Source organism: Xylona heveae, assembly GCF_001619985.1.
Source record: "Xylona heveae TC161 unplaced genomic scaffold L228scaffold_10, whole genome shotgun sequence".
Taxonomy (NCBI): domain Eukaryota; kingdom Fungi; phylum Ascomycota; class Xylonomycetes; order Xylonales; family Xylonaceae; genus Xylona; species Xylona heveae.
Genome location: NW_017264202.1, coordinates 800080 through 816010, shown reverse-complemented (window position 1 = coordinate 816010; position 15931 = coordinate 800080). Strand labels below are relative to the sequence as shown.

Genomic DNA, 15931 nt, shown 5'->3' with positions numbered 1-15931 from the left:
AACTGAAGTTGTTGAGCTTGCACGTTACGACGATGCCAGTGTTCTGGACCCGTGAGTGGAATTCTGTGCCAGCTGCATCTTATATTGACACAAAATGTATTTCCTGAACAAGACAATAACGACAAAAGATGTTGCAATCTTATACCTAATCTAGCAGTCTGCAGAACTTGGTGGTGGCGGTGGACACTGCGTATGCAATTGTTGCACGTCCGCCGTGTGGAGTGTTGGAGCCATATAAGAAATATTCCCTTTCAAGCCTTTTTCATGACAAATTTGGTTTCAGCATTTTCTTCAAATTCTCCAATTACCAAGTGGCAGAGCAGAGCAGCGGTGGCCTTGCCTCTTGGAGTTGCATTAAGTCTCAGCACAAAAGGGACCAATTAGGAGTGGTGGAGAGAGATGAGTGAAGGGACCAAATGGTTTTACAATTATTCCGGTTTTGCAAATCCACGGTTAGCAAGCCCATTTTTTAGTCAAGTGGCGCTTGGCACACAATATGTACTTTGCGATAAGCGCACATCCGCCTTGTCGAACGTTGGGGTCATGAAGACGAGATCCCCTTCCAAGCGTCCTTCATGAGTTCATAACAAGTTCAATTTCAATAGTACATGAGTCCCTTCCAGCTTCTGACCAGACCGGACAGTCGTTCACCCTCTCAACCAAGAAACCGAAACTTTCTGGATCTCCAAGTACGATCTCCACCGGCTTAGATGATACCCATGGACATTTTAACTCCACCGCGGAAATAGAATGCTCGTTTGTTTCCCAGGTCGACAAGACCATGGCTTTGAGCATGTCGGCATTAATGCAATTTGCTAATCGAAGTATCCTGGATCTCGTCTCTGAAGATTTGTGAACGATCAAAGTGGTCTTCAGCCAGCGTTGAGAAGGAAACGAAGCTTTTCGAGTAAATGAGATGACAGTTTGCTCGACGGGACGAACAAATACTTCATCAGGTCTGTTGGGCAACTTGGTTGGCGTTGAGAGGTCAATCGGTGCGGTTTCCTCGGCATCAGGAGTCATTGCACGGGAGCTCCGAAGATGTGCCTTTTTCTGATTTTGTTCTTCATTCGATGGAATTGTTGGAGGAGCATTTTCTGCTGTGACTGTTTCTGAGACTGTTCTTGAAGTCACTGTGCTTTCTTCCGCGTCGAGGTCAATGAAAATACGATTTAAATTACGATTTGGCGTTCGGGGTGTGGGTGAAGTAGACGGGTTGACCCTAAGCAATTGGAGTCCCAAATGCTTTTTTGGAAGCTTTTTGATCCGTTCAGAGCGACGCACGGAGCTTCCAGTTCCTTGACGGTTTTCTTCAACTGTTTGCGCCACTGATGCTGGAGACGTTTGCTCCAGTGGGGTCGCATCTCCTTTAAATTCCACCGTAGGGGAAGATGCAGCATGATCCTTGGTTTTCCGCTCACGGGCACCTTCAAGAATGGCGTAGTCATAAATAAAATCGCAGATGCTACTCGAGGTTAACTCAGGGTCTGAAAGGCAGGAGCAGTTATACTCACTCGTCCTTGTCCCATGGCCAGTGGAGCTTCTCAATTGAAGTAGCCCAGTACTTCTCTCCGACAGACTCCGCAAAATCCTGAACTTCGCCGTACAGAGCTGCGTCATTCAAAGAGAGATATTTTCTATCGGGATGAGCTGGGTCTTTGTGCCATGTTTCAAAGTCTTGCTTGAACGCAGACCAAGCCTCCGGTTTGTTCTTAAACCCGAGCGCAACTTGACACCCGGCTTGGGTTTTGGGCATCTTGGCTTGTGCTAGAAGTGGAGAGAGAGAAAATGTCAAGGTGGGAGACAATGACTTGCTGAAGGACTAGTGAAATCAAAAAGGATTAGGAGGATCGTCAATGGTGGTTGGTATGATTGAGGGAGAAATGAATGTGCCTGTGCTTTCAGAAAATGACCGGATTAAGGGAGAGATGAGGATAGGATGAGAGTTATGTCCAGAGCTTTCCGAGGTAGATAGTTCAGATTCGTTCAGTGACAAACTTCAAGTTTGCTCAGGGGTAATCTTAAACACGTTTAGATCTTGGCGTTTCCCTGTCTTCCTCAATCTCACGCATGTGCCTAATATGACTCGAAAACAGACATGTAGACATCAGATATGAGAATCACTGAACCAACGTAATTGCATTGCATGCCATGCAAAATTAAACGAAATGTGAAATATCTACTATGAATGGTACCGAAATATTTTGCCAGAAATTGAGAAAACACGACTGTCATAAGTCATAGATCGAAGAGAGAAAAAGTCATCCGAAATGGAATATGACAATTGGAAAGACGAATCCCCATTGCAGGATCCTCGGTGAGCGCTGTTCTATGTTTCAAATGCCGAAATACGTTACGCTATGCCTTGAATGATATGCCAAATTTCAAACGCTCAAAGATCAAGAAATAATAATGTATGCTAGGAATGCCCATGTGTACTGCCAAGGATGACGTGTTCTCTGGCAAAGATTCGGAAATATGAAACAAGAAAGACTAAAATATGATAGGCTCAAAAGGACAAATTGAAGTAAACGGGAAAGGTAGATATCTAGATTTCGACTGTTCAGGTCCAGAACAAGATCAATAAAACAATGAGACAAGAGTCTATGTCGGATTCATGTTCGAAACCCTGAGGCATAAGCAGCGGAGTGATGGTGTTGCGGGTTTTCTGCGCCGGGAAGCTCCTGGATTGGAGATGGAGAACCCGAGCTTAATTTGGTCAACGGATCGTCGATGCTCAGCGGACCCACGGGGCCAGCCCCAGGGACAGGGGCGTTGAGCGGCGAGACGCTGTCGGCTTGAGGGGCACGATGAAAATTGTACTCCCGGTATTGTGGATCCTCTTGGTAATGGTAATTTTGGGCAGGGTGTTGATAGTAATCTTCACCGGGATGCTCGATTTTCAGTGGGGAGGAAGGCAGAGGGACATCTATGCGCCATGGATCCTCTGTCTGATTACTGGTTGTATTAATTCGAGGTGTCGAGTCGTGAGACCAATGTTGAAGATATTGTCCTGAACTGCCAGAAGGGTGCCAAGACTGATCAAACCCGGAAAATGGGGGCTGTGGATGAGGTGAAGTACGACCATGACCTTCTAAGAAATTTTGTGGCGTTGTTCCACGGTCTGATTCTGTGATCTGTTCCCCAACGTCCTGATAGGTATTCGCCTGATATGGCTCGGGCAAGGCCGTGGCTGATGGCTCTGCAGACCAGTTTGTATAGCCGGCTGCAGAAGGATGCGGAACAGCGTCATTGGGGGAGACTGGCGCCACTTGCTTTGCTTGCTGCTGCGTGAGGGCCTGACTTTCGCGGTTTCGACGAGTGTGGCTATGCTTGACAAGTACATTTGGGCCAGCAGGAAATGGTTGGTGCCCTTGCTTGGGATTATTGTCTGACCTACCAAAAATTCCCTTGACGATTTTTTAGTAAACTTTACTACTGAGTGCGTCCCGCATTGTTTAGAGAAGACTTACGCCAAGACCGGAGAAACGTTTCTTTTTCTTCTCGTCCAATGCTTGAACGAACTGGCTGGTCGAAGATCTCTGTAACTTATTTCTTCCCCGCTTCTCAGCTATATCTTTTGGCCGAGCACTGTTACCACTGCCTTCCTGTGTTTTCAACGGCGGATTTGCAGGATCAGGTTCAGCTTTTGAGTTTGCGAGATGTGTGATTGCACTCTCGCGGCTTCCATGGGGTACCTCTGGAGTAGGAGGTTTGCTGAGCAAGCCAAAGAGACTAGATCGACGCTTTTTATGAGCGCCAACCTTGCTCGAGCTTGACCAGGTCGATCCTGACGAATCCCGTCTTTCTAGATAAACAGGAGACCCGCCGCCAAACTGCCTCAGAAGGTCCATCGACCGTCGACGAGACTCTGCACGCAGCATCTCCTCATGATTAAGAACCGGCCCCTGCATATAAGATTCAGTGCTGTGCTGACGCGGATGTAGTGAGCGCCTAGGCCTGCCGTGGTCATCATTCTGTTGAGCCTGGACATCGGCAGCGAGAGATGGTAATTGGGAACTATCTGAACCGATTCCAGGGCCATTTTGATCTGTGTTCAAGAGCCCTTGAGAAGATCTCCGGGCATAGCCTGAACTTTCATATGAATCTTTAGTTGAAGATCTCCTATGCGTGGCTGGTCGCACTTCTTGGCCGTGGTTAAGCACTTCAACCTGGTAAGGTCGAAAAGGGATCTGGGAATTTTTGTGTGGTGATCTAGCAGCCGTACGCTCTGCCACTGCGTATGCACCTTGTGTTGTTGTACCTGTCAGAGTTTGAAGGCTCATAGCGACATTGGGATCTGAAACTATTGGCAAAGCTGACACTGGAGATTGTTGGGAGATATGAGCTTCATGAGAAGTCTCCGCGTGATTGGCTCCAGTATTAGCTTCGTGCTGCACGCTACCATCCTGGGTATTATTTCGTTCTTCAAAGTCAACATCATCCGCCTCTCTTACATCGTTCTCATTATTGTCAGGGTTGACAACGCCGAGAGATTGGCCAAGACTGAACCTGTTAGGGTCTTTCTCAGGTGAGTTGGGAGCGTAAACTGGCTCTGGCTGCACTGCACGAATAGTATATCCTCTGGACGATAAAGCTGGCCGAGAAGGCGATTTTCCCATTTCATCGACATTTGGAGCAGGTTGCACATTCCGTTCGGTAATATTTTGTTTAGGGCCAGTATCCAGACGCGATGGAATCTCTTGCTCGTGGGTGGTGGCGCTTCTTCCTTGCTCACTAAGCTTGGAATTTGCGCCTCGCTGGGACGCAAGGGGAGTTTGACTAGGCACGCAAGAAGCACTATTCTCTCCACCAGCCAAGGGAGAAGCATGAGTTTCCTAAGTACACCAATCATCAACATAAAAAGTCATGAGAATAGAAATCTGAAGTACAAGTTTTGAAACAAAAACTACAAAAACGCTCCAAAACGTTATTTCGCACCAGTCCAACCGTCATGAATAATACAGACCAGACCGGGCTTCATCGTACACTTTATCCTCTTGGCTCACGAGTCACCCAGCTATAGCCGTGACTCCCTGGATACATCAATAGAAGCGTAAAAAGACATGACTTTGAATATTAAAAATATATAGTGAGGTATGCACCAAAATGGCGGAGAGGGAACCAAAAAAAAGGAAAAGAAAGGAAAAGAAAAAAATAAAAACGGGAAATTAAGTATCTACCTTCTCAGCATTGCTGCCGCGTAACTTATTTCTTCCTTTGGAGAAAAGACCTTTGGCGGCGATATTTGCTCTCCCGCCTAAGGCGCCCGCGGAGTGAAGGAGATCCTTGCCTTTGGTTTGCATGTGATGACTGGTGATCCTGATGCTTCCGCTAGCATGAGTGGGACCCTGAATGGAACTAACTGAGCGCTTGGTACTAGAACCCGCTGGTTGACTGGCTTCTCTGTTTGTGGAAACCAAGTCTGCGTACTCAGGATTAGCAGCAGTTATCGAAGTAATCCAGTTAGATAACCCTGAATCCGATTCCGCCAGCTGCTTTCGGGCTATATTATATGATTGTATCCGGTCAAACGGGTTGGTTAGGGCCAAAATATCCCTAAACGAAGGCATCTTTTGCTGTGAGGTGGTTTGCGTTGACTGAGCTACGTCGTCAGGTGCGCCTACAATTGGACCAGTTTTCTCCTGGTCAACTACAGGCGCCTGCTCTGCTGGAATCACGGATGTATGCTCCAGTGCGGTTGAGGTAGGTCTACTTGCTGGTATTTCGATGTCATGGAGGCCAGTGGAAGTGGACGAGCGCAGAGGTTCTGGCGCTTCACTGCTGGCAGTATCGGGTGCAACGCCGTCTGCAACATCCATGGCCTCTTCATACGGAGGGAGGGAAGATCTGTATCCACTAGGAACTGAAAATTCCCGTTTGCTGTACTGCAAATCCTTAGAGGATTGTCCCTCGCCAAGCTGTTGTTCATGAGGGATTGTAGTCGAGACACTCTGAAGCGAGTCTCGAGTTTCTTCGGATGACACAGGCTTAGGGATTTCGAAAGCCTCCCCATGGCTCGGATAATCTGGAGGATGAAGCTCAACTGATTCAGGAGATTGAGAGCGAGAATCTTCTTCCCAGGAAAACTTCTTCTTGAGCAAAGGTGGGCCTTGTGCCATTGTACTTGCGGCACCAGCCTGCTCCGTCAAAGGGACGTCGCGATGTTGTTCCGGCTCCGCTGCTGGCTCATGCGACGCCTTTGCTAGAGTGAACTGATCGCTCTCAAGCTCGACAGGGTGTAAGCTTTGCTCGGCCCGTGCAGGCGGAGTTCGACTACCACTCGTAACTTCATCATCCTCATCCTCATCATCATCGCGCTCCCCATGATCCCAATAGCTATCATATTCGCTGGGTAAGAATGTGCTTTCCCGAGCTGGATCGAACGACTTGGAATCAGCATTATCTGGAACGCCCTCGGAGTCTTCCAGCTCTCGAAGAGCATCCTGTTCAGATGAGGACATTGGACTAAGCCTTCTGACAATCTCTTTTCTGAGTCGATCGCTTTCAAGGTCTTGTGGAGAAGTTTCTGTGCTTAAAGAGGGTAATATTTCTGGACGAACGGTTGGGTTGAGAATTGGCGGCTGCATAGCCGGATTGATACTCTTATGCTTCAGGGGCAGCGTTGGAGGGAAATAGTCAGATTCAGCGCGGCCTGTTTGATACGGCGTATCCTTGGGGGGAGGCGTAGGGCCAACGCTCGGAGAGCCAGACGACTCCAAGTTGGAGGGAGTGAGAAGCTGAGGCATCGGCGAGCTCGTTTGTGCGTCCAAACCTTGGTCAACCACATCTTCGTCACTGTGAATCTCAAAATGAGGTGCCACATGACTATGGATTGAAGATTCAAGTGACGTGTCGGTATGCTCGTTCCGCTCGTAGTCAGATGGGGAAGTCGAGTCGAAACCACCCCGCTCTCGCAGTTGCCGGACTGAGTCGGCAATTGATGCACCCATGGCAGCACCTGCGGCCGCAGCTGCTGCAAAGGCGTCGTGCTCAGGTACTCTACTTTCAGGCGACAGCGCGCCCTGACCAGCGCTGGTTTGTACCAAATCAAGACCCTCCTCTGATGGGCCCTGCAAAGCTGGCCCGAATTCAGGGACATTTTCGTTTCGGATGGCATCTTTCTGACCGGCCTCCTTAGCCGCAGTATCGTCCGTCACCACACTGAGTCGACTTGGGCTATTGTCAGCCATGGTTGAAAATGATACCCACCCGCCAGGCAAAGATGGCCGGAAACTCTCTAGTCGATTCGGAACTAGACGGCTCGCATCCGTGGCATCTTTGGCCTTCTCTGTGACACTTCCTCGAGAGGAAAAGGAAGTGGCAGAGCCACGACGTGACGATCTCTCATTCAAGTCAAACATGCCAGCAAGATCTCGTACCCGGCCTTTGCTTGGGGATTCGGATCCACTTCGAGGAGAAACACTAAAAGTCGGTGATCGAGGCTCTCTAGTTGGAGACGCCTCCGGAGAGCGATGCTCTAGAGCGACTTTCTCGACCTCTGCTTGGTCCAGTGGATTGCTCGTGTCATTGATAGAGAGGTCTTGCCCTTCAGTCTCAGATGCGACTTCAGGTAGTCCTGTGGGAGGTCCACTTGGTTGTTCTGAAGGGTGATGGACAGCTTGGGCATCTGTGGGAGTGGCGGATGTGACCTCGGCTTGCTTTTCTGCGGCATTGGTCTCGGTAGATTTGAGAGCCGGCGACCGTGCCGGACTATTTGCCGGGCTAGGGGTACTCAAATCCCGCCGATGCCCAGGCACAAAGCCCTGCGGCAAGTTCTCTGACGTCTTGCGGGAATGAGCAGAAGGAGGAGGCGACGGTGTCCTCACGACATCTGCGGGTATGGCGGTTGCGGTAGAAGTTGGTCTAGAACCCGCGTCGAACTCATTAATTTCTTCGGTGATAGCTCCCATCTCCGGCTGCGTTTTGGCAGCATTCCCAGCTTGGGCATCAAGTGAAGCAATATCAGGAACGCGACTCATGATTGGACTTATCTCGGTCGTACTTTCACTACCACTTCGAATATCTGAGCGATCCGTAGAGGACGGAGTTGGCGGGACAGATTTGTCATCTTTCCTGTCGAAAGCTTGATTCACCACTGACCGAAATCCCAGAGAAGGTTGGTGCTCAAGAGTCTTTTCATTAGCCACATCGCGGACAGGTTCGGTGACAGTAGGTCCAGCAATGGCCTCGGGAGGTTGCCCTTCTGGACCGGAGAGGAAATCTGAAGAGGCAAGAGTAGGTCCGAAAAGAGAATCTCCAAAGGCAGAGATGCGGTTAAGGTCAGGAAGAATTGGCCTCGAGTCTCGTTGGCCTGCTTTAGATGAGGCATCAACCGGGTTTTTGGACTGCTCTTCAGCCGCTTTTGCGGCCTCATATGAAAATCCTTCAAAGCCATATTCGCTTTTTCTCTCCTTTACGGGATCGAGCATTGGCTTCAGTCTACGGTTAGACTCAAGGTCGCCCGTTCCATCAAAACTTGAGCGTCCCCTGATAGATCGACCAAGACTTTCGGAGCTCAAGCGTTCCCTTAGTGGCGGGCTTGTGACCCTTTCAGGTTCACTGGAGCGGCTTCGAACGGAGTCCAGGCTCGGTCTGCCAGAATCCAAAGAGCGCCTTTCCCTCTCTCGCTCAGCTTCAATTCGTTTGTAGATATCAGCCGGTCGGACAAACGTCGTTGCTTTTGTTGTACTGAATCCGCCTTGATCGGATATAGGAGATTGCAATGTTTCGGAGCCTGGAGACTGCGGGAAAGCTTGAGAGACATCTTCATAAGGACGCGGTGTCCGGTTCCATGAAGCTGTCCTCTGACTCAAGCTACTCTTGCGAGGCGGAAAGCGAAACTCATTTGGATTCGGGGAGTTGGAGGCGCTGGGATTACGTTGAGGGGCAACGGAAGGCGAGAAATCACGCCGACTCTGTAATTCGACAGACGGTGCATTGCTGTCAACGGATTGCCTCCGACTCGCGGGACCAGAGGGGTGTCTCCTGTCAGTATCGGAAACAGCTCGATGACTTCCAGCTGATGGGGACGGAGAATACGTTGCATACTTTGGCGATACAGTAGGTGGTTGCGGAGGAGCACCCGCAGCAACAGATTGCGTCTCGATCCGAAGAGGGGGTGGCTTTTGCTCTGCTTGGGGCGCATGTGCTTCGCCACTGGCCCATGGGTGCAGAGTGGGGGAATGAGAAACGGGCGAGCCTGTAGCGGACGTACGAATCGGGATGTGTGATTGATCTTCATTGGACGAGACCTGGCCCCAAGCTCCTCCCGGCTCCGCAAGAGCGGAGGGCATGGCCACCGCATCGTCCCCCTGCTCGAAAGAATTGGCCCTTGGGCGGCCTGGGGAAACACCCCGTGGGACAGCCGACGACCCTGATGAAGCTACGGCGGAGGGGCCATTGTAATGTTGTTGGTGACCAATAGACGGTGAGGAGCCCTGTTTGGCAGGAGGAGAGAAAACCCCAGTTTGTTCAGTTTGGGGACTCGAGCGTGGGCTTGCAGCACTCTGGCCCTTTTGTCTGAGTCCTGTAGGTTGCTTTGGTAGGGGTGGCATAGCAGGAACAGCAGGTACTGCAGGCGGTTGTGGCTCGTCATAACCACCGTATTCGTCATATTCATCGACTTCACCCCAATCATCTCCATCGTAGGAGTATCCTTTCGCTTCTACCCATTTCTTTGTTTTGGCACGATTGAGGTTTGTTTTGAAGGAGGGCGGTTGGCCGCCGACAGGAGAAGCGGGATTCGAGTAGCCGCCAGGGCCGCTCCTATCACAGGCAGATGGTTAGAGACAAGATAAAGTAATGACAATGTTGTCTACACTCACAAGGGAGATTGGATAGATTCAAAGGTGTGTTGATATGGTTTCGACATGATGAGGGAGCGGGGACCCCTGAGGGCAGACCGCTCACAGGTCGACAAAAGCGTAAAATGGCCTTCGGCGTGGACAGGCTTCTGAATCCACTAATCTTGTGATTGCTGAAGGAGACAAAAATATCATTGCGGGGTTCTCGCAAATTCAAGGGATAGCCGTGTGTATACCAAGACTGTTGAAAGACGCGTTGTCGTCATGAAGCTGAGAGCAGCGAACTCAAGCGCGTGTTTGGTATGCGAGGGCAGTCGGACAAACCCAATACAGACCGATAAGCCAGATTGTAGATATTGGAGGAATGCTGAATTGCTGACAGTAGGCCAAGCACAGCCCTCACGATGCTAATAAGAGTAATGACAACAAATCACTCCCAAAACTTATTTGTCCTCCCTATTCCGTAGTCCATCCACGCGTCATTTGGGAGACCGTTTCAAGTTTTGAAATGATTGGGTTTCCGAATTTCCCCTTTCCGAGGCAAGAAGCCGCGTCACGTGCCAGTATTATGATCATCGTAAGCGGGTCATGTAAATATCACATTGTACCGTAAGGTCTTTGTTCTTCAGAGATTTCCACCAAGGGACATTCATTCTTAATATCATTAGCTTGTCAAATGCTTTGTCTTGTTGTTTCAATTTTATTTCTCATGTCTCACTGCGATTAATTGGTTGATTGTGATTGATTATCTCTTATCTTAATCAATCAATCAAGAGTTGGGGGCGGCAACATCCGCTCTGGCCATCTCGCCTCATCTGCCATCGGCGCAACCTGGATGCTCTAACTAAGCCAACTTGACATCCAACGACCTATTCCTGCGACAGTCATACACTTACGTTGATTTCAACCCACCCCTGCTTTCACAGTGGGATTTACTCTGCAAGGGCCTCTACTGTGTCTCAACATTCTAGCTACCATTTAACCCTGATATCATATATCGCTCACAGCATCTCATCCCTATTCGAGTCCGCAAACGGATTTATACACAATCGTCACTCTCCAACACCAACTTCTTCGCCTCAACCCGTCTGACAGTTCTCGACGAATAATCATGGCGAGCGTATCAATACAAGACCGGACGAGTGAGTTCCGGTCCATTCTGACCCAGGCTCAGAAGCGTCAGACCTCGTCAAGATTCGGGCCACAACGACAATCCCTCCTCTCGGACTCTCAACGACGGGAAGCAAATGGCTCACCGACCGGAGGCGTAAAACGGGGCTCAAGGTCGGAATTTGCTAGAAGAGCAGCTGAAATTGGTCGAGGGATCACTGGAACCATGGCGAAACTGGAAAGATTAGCACAATGTATGTCTGAAGACTCCAGTACTACAACAAAATCGGATATCGGGAGTCTGGGAGAACTGTTATGCATGTAGCAATGAGCTAATTTGATTCATTAGTGGCAAAGCGAAAGACGTTGTTTGACGACAGGCCTGTCGAGATTGCTGAATTAACCTACATAATAAAACAAGACCTCTCTTCGCTCAATCAACAAATCTCTTCCCTCCAAGCGCTCTCAAAGTCACAACACCCTCAGTCCCTTCGACATGGAGGCGCTGATCAGGAGGGCGAACACAATAAGAATGTGCGTTTCCAATGTTACATACATCCTCAAAAATTGATTCTGACATAGCACAGGTCGTCGTCTTATTGCAGGGTAAGCTTGCAGATGTGTCCGTAAACTTCAAGGATGTGCTTGAGGTTCGGACAAAGAACATTCAAGCCTCACGCTCTCGGACGGAAAACTTTGTATCCTCGGTCTCTTCGCATTCACAAGCAGCCGCGTTCGACCCTCACCGAAGCGATTCTCCACTTTACAACACGCCAGGGCGAAGCCGAACACCACAGTCGCCGTACACCGGGTCAAACCCGGATCTTTTGACCCTAGAACCTTCATCAGTTTCTGCCCTGTCGCGCAGCGGACCACAGTCCGACCAGCAATTATTGATGATGGAGGAAGCGCAACCGACAAACAGCTACATTAATGCTCGTGGGGAGGCAATAGAAGCAATCGAGCGGACAATAAATGAACTAGGAAGCATTTTCGGCCAGCTTGCCGGAATGGTGTCCGAGCAGGTAATTCAACCCGTCCAGCCGCACAAGGCATCTATAAAATTCGATCTTAATGCTAATTGTTACATTTAGAGCGAAATGATTCAACGAATAGGTATATTAAGCCACCTACCTCAGAGATTGTGTGAAATGAAATCCAGCTAACCTATCTAGACGCCAACACTGAAGACGTTGTCGACAATGTGCAAGGGGCGCAGCGAGAACTCATGAAGGTGCGTTTCCACACATGCTCCCTTCTGGTATAACCCATCTGCTGCGGGAAATCAATACTAACATTACACGTTCTAGTACTGGAGTCGTGTCTCTGGCAATCGATGGCTCGTTGCAAAAATGTTTGGTGTATTAATGATCTGTATGTCCTCTTCCCCCTCCTTCGTTCCTTCGTCCATCCTATTATCCAAGTTGCCTTGACTGTCAGTGATATATTCATGTGCGAAAGCTAATCATATCCACCCTCTAGTTTTCCTTCTATGGGTCCTCATCGCAGGGTGAAAATCCCTAATCCTTACAATGATCCCAGTTCTTCGCCATGCACATACTTTACGTCTTCCTCCTACCGCCTCTTTAAGGCCACTTAATTCCTCAATCCCCCCCTCCCCTCCTCTGTCCCGTGTGTCTTTCTCTCGTGCTTCGAACGGCACGTATTTCTTCCGCCCATAGATCATTTAATTCATACACGGCGACCAAGCTCAGCGCGACTCATGTTGGGGTATAATGCAGACCTGATCCCAACGAATTTTGCCGTGTCTTTTACCTTTTCTTTTCGGTGCCGTTCCGCATACTTGTTCATGACCAAAGCCGTGGACATTCTCCCTTTTTTTTAACCTGTCAGACTTTATGAAATTTTCATCCATTGGAGTCATCTGGGTATGGGACATTGGAATGTTTTCTCTTTCTTTTTCTTCTTTTCGTCTCTCTTCTTCTCGTTTCTCCAATCTTTTTGTCCAAATCCAGCCCTCACTGCTATCTTCTATCTGATGCGGCACTTGCAACTGTGCATACTACTCCATTGCATTCTCTCAAGTGTTCGAGTGTCCAACGCTCACGCCTTTTGGCTTCAATGATGAGATGCATTGGCAACGACACAGTCTCTCAGAGCTAAAGTATGTTGGGAATTCGGTAGTTAGCCCTACGTCCTGGCCCAGGTCAGGTCAAGATCCTGGTCGAGGTTCCTGGCTTGCTTGACAGGGCATAATCAATTATATATACCCATTTCGGACACCATTCCACGGAAATTTCACACTCTTGTTCATTTGATGGAACTGATTCGTATACCGTCTTAATAACGCGTCATTTGTATTCGTGAATCTCGTCATCATTTGTCAAAGTATCAATGGTATATGGTATATACCTGCCAGAAGTAGTAATAATCATAAGTATGAAGGACGCAGAAATAGTAAAGAGTCTTTCGAGGTCGCATGTCAAAAGCAAACAAACATAAATCATACTGCGCCGCAACGCGAACATTCAAAACCAACATGATCACCTTTGGTAAAATTAATAAATGAGCCGAATTGAAAATAGATAAATGAGCGAAAAGAAAAACAAGATCAGCACAGGCGACTTCAATACCGCAACTAATAATACCCAACGCGCTGCCCCAAAAACTCTTGATACCGCGGCATGCACCGTTTCCGCCAGGCCTTGCCGTACACAATGACGGGGAAGGCAGCCAGGTTTGACAAGACGACAAGAATGCCGTAGAAGAAGAACAGCCAGCCGTATCCGACGCGGTCGAGGAAGGGCTGCGTGGAGTAGGAAATGGCGAAGTTGATACACGAGGAGCAGAGCGCCAGCACGACGACCAGTTCGCCGGATATGCCGGAGAAGCAGTCCATTGCGTATGCAGTTGCCTGTTGAATTAGAGGTTAGTCTTGCATTGCTTCGGTACGTATATGTATATATATATATGTGTGTGCGTGTGTGACGCCGCTTCAGACGGATGACCAGAATAGGGCCGCACTGGGAAAGGGGATGGGAAGAACAAGGAAGGGAAGAGGGATAATAAAAATCCTCCACCACCAGCGCCGCCTCTGCTATATATATATGGAACAAAGAAGGGAAATGTACGAGGGACTTCATAAAGGAGTGGAAGAGAAAAGAAAAGGGGGGTGGGGCCTTACAATCGAAGTGGCAGAGACCTGCTGGGCAATCATGGCACCAATTCCAAACGCAATACTAAACCAATTGAGCCCCTGTTCTGCGCCCCATCCGTACAATTGGTAGCCGAGAGCAGCATACACAACGGACAGAGACAGAGTCCACAGCCGCATCTCGGGCTCCTTGATACCGTTGTTGCGACGCGCAAGCCAGATGACGACGTGGTCGCTCAGCAGACCCGTGGCCCAGCCGACGATGCTGCCGACCAGAGCGGCAAGGAAGAGCAGTCCCGTCGGACCGCTTTTCCAGTTGTATGGTGGCTCGGTCATGATTTCGGAAATGGTGTTGAAGGAGACGATGCCTGCGGTGCAGCCGAACGCGAATATGATTCCGGACTGGAATTGAATTTGTGTGTTAGCTATGCGGGGAGGGATGCTAGTAGACATTGCAAGAACAAGAGGGGTTATGTCCTAAGGGCGCAGAGGGTCAGAGATCAAAGGGATAAGTAACATACAATCAAAATGTTTGGAAACGCAAAGAGGAAAAAGGGCCGCTTAAAGTATTGCCAGTACGTGGTATGGTCTTGGGGATAGTAGACCCAAGGTTTAAGGCGGCGAAGGTAGGGCCGCTTGGAGAACTCCTCGGGAGATGCCAATGGAGCGCTGGCGACTACGTATTCTTCCTTATTGTCTGACGTTTCGGACGGGGGAGATGGCGGTAGAGAAGCGGCAGCGTTGCGCTCGACGTCATCGGCCTTGGCTGAGGCAAGGCCGCTGACTTTTTCTGTAGATGATCGAGAAGCAGCAGTCTCGGCGATAGTATTTTGTGCAGGTGGAGACGACGAAACAACTCCGACATTGACAGGCGGGATGCTGACGAGCCAGCGCGGAAACATGGTCTCGTCGAAAGTGAAGAAGAAGGAAAGGAGGACGACAGCATTGATAATGGCACAGATATACTGACTCCAGCGCCAGCCGACGGTGTCACAGATATATCCACCAGTAATGAGACCGATAATGGAGCCGAGCTGCTGTCCAAAGATATAGACTGCGAGCATACGCCCACGTTGATGAGCAAAGAAAATGTCAAAAATGACGAGCTGGATGACGGCCTCGTAGGCGGCAGTGCCAATGCCGCTGAGAATGTTGGAGCCAAACCATTGGCCGGTCCCGTTGAACGAGCCCGTCCAGACGGTGCCGGCAAGACAGATGGCAGTGGTGGCGAGGAAGACGAGTCGTCGACCAAATTTCATGGCAATGGGGATCCAGAAAATGTTGACGAAGCCTAGCAAGAGATAGTTGAGAGCACCGCCTCCATTGAGATCAGTAATGGAGACGTGCGTCTGCTCGCTGATGCTCGTCCATGCTGCGCCGAGATTGTTCTCTGCAAAGGAGAAGGCGCAGGCGTAAAAGGAGACGAGGAAGAGTTGCCAGTATTTCTTCCAGCGAGCCCAGCGCAGCGGATCTGCTCCGCATGAGGTCGGTTGAGGGATGAGGATAATGTCTGACCCGGCGTGAGCAACATTGAGGTCGTGATTGACGTCCACGAGACGCTCAGTGCCCGGCACGTCCAGGTCTTCTCGAAGAGAAGGGGACATGAACCTCATGGTGATGATACAGTATGTAAATATTGTCTGGCGGGGGGGGAAGGGAAAGCAAGGAAAGTTATAGAAGAAAAAAAAAATATGCACAGTCGAGACAAGATTCAAAATGATGAGCAAAAGAGCGAGATATATATGTGCGTTCTATTCGCCTGGTCCAACATCCATATAGCAATTGAGTCAACATCAAGGTAACGATATCCGTATCAAAACGAAGCCATGTGCTCGACAACCAAAACTTAGTGAACACACGGCCAAAAAGCTTATCTTTGATGGCAGTTGCATCGGTAAGA

General features: G+C 49.4%; 4 protein-coding genes across 4 annotated transcripts; 1 reads left to right on the top strand and 3 right to left on the bottom strand.

Annotated features, from left to right (window-relative positions):
- Positions 1-3237: 3237 nt before the first annotated feature.
- L228DRAFT_27353 (hypothetical protein) lies at positions 3238-4896 on the bottom strand. The gene has a single exon (XM_018335595.1). It carries the CDS (start codon positions 4620-4622, stop codon positions 3459-3461), a length of 1164 nt encoding a protein of 387 aa, XP_018185973.1. The 5' UTR covers positions 4623-4896; the 3' UTR covers positions 3238-3458.
- L228DRAFT_250100 (hypothetical protein) lies at positions 4755-10210 on the bottom strand. Its single transcript, XM_018333246.1, has 2 exons — positions 9828-10210; positions 4755-9768 (listed from the first exon to the last, which is right to left on the bottom strand). The coding sequence occupies exons 1-2, from the start codon at positions 9872-9874 to the stop codon at positions 5172-5174; spliced, it is 4644 nt and encodes a 1547-aa protein (XP_018185972.1). The 5' UTR covers positions 9875-10210; the 3' UTR covers positions 4755-5171.
- Positions 10211-10649: 439 nt separating this feature from the next.
- On the top strand, positions 10650-12470 carry L228DRAFT_223509 (syntaxin-5). The gene is made up of 6 exons (XM_018330327.1): positions 10650-11170; positions 11266-11450; positions 11504-11941; positions 12011-12032; positions 12092-12150; positions 12227-12470. Exons 1-6 carry the CDS (start codon positions 10918-10920, stop codon positions 12347-12349), a joined length of 1080 nt encoding a protein of 359 aa, XP_018185971.1. The 5' UTR covers positions 10650-10917; the 3' UTR covers positions 12350-12470.
- A 755-nt stretch (positions 12471-13225) lies between these two features.
- Positions 13226-15635, bottom strand: L228DRAFT_233024 (MFS general substrate transporter; the record flags this gene model as incomplete). The annotated part of the gene is made up of 4 exons (XM_018330615.1): positions 13226-13791; positions 14062-14433; positions 14553-14846; positions 14916-15635. The coding sequence occupies 4 exons, from the start codon at positions 15633-15635 to the stop codon at positions 13516-13518; spliced, it is 1662 nt and encodes a 553-aa protein (XP_018185970.1). The 3' UTR covers positions 13226-13515.
- Positions 15636-15931: the final 296 nt, after the last annotated feature.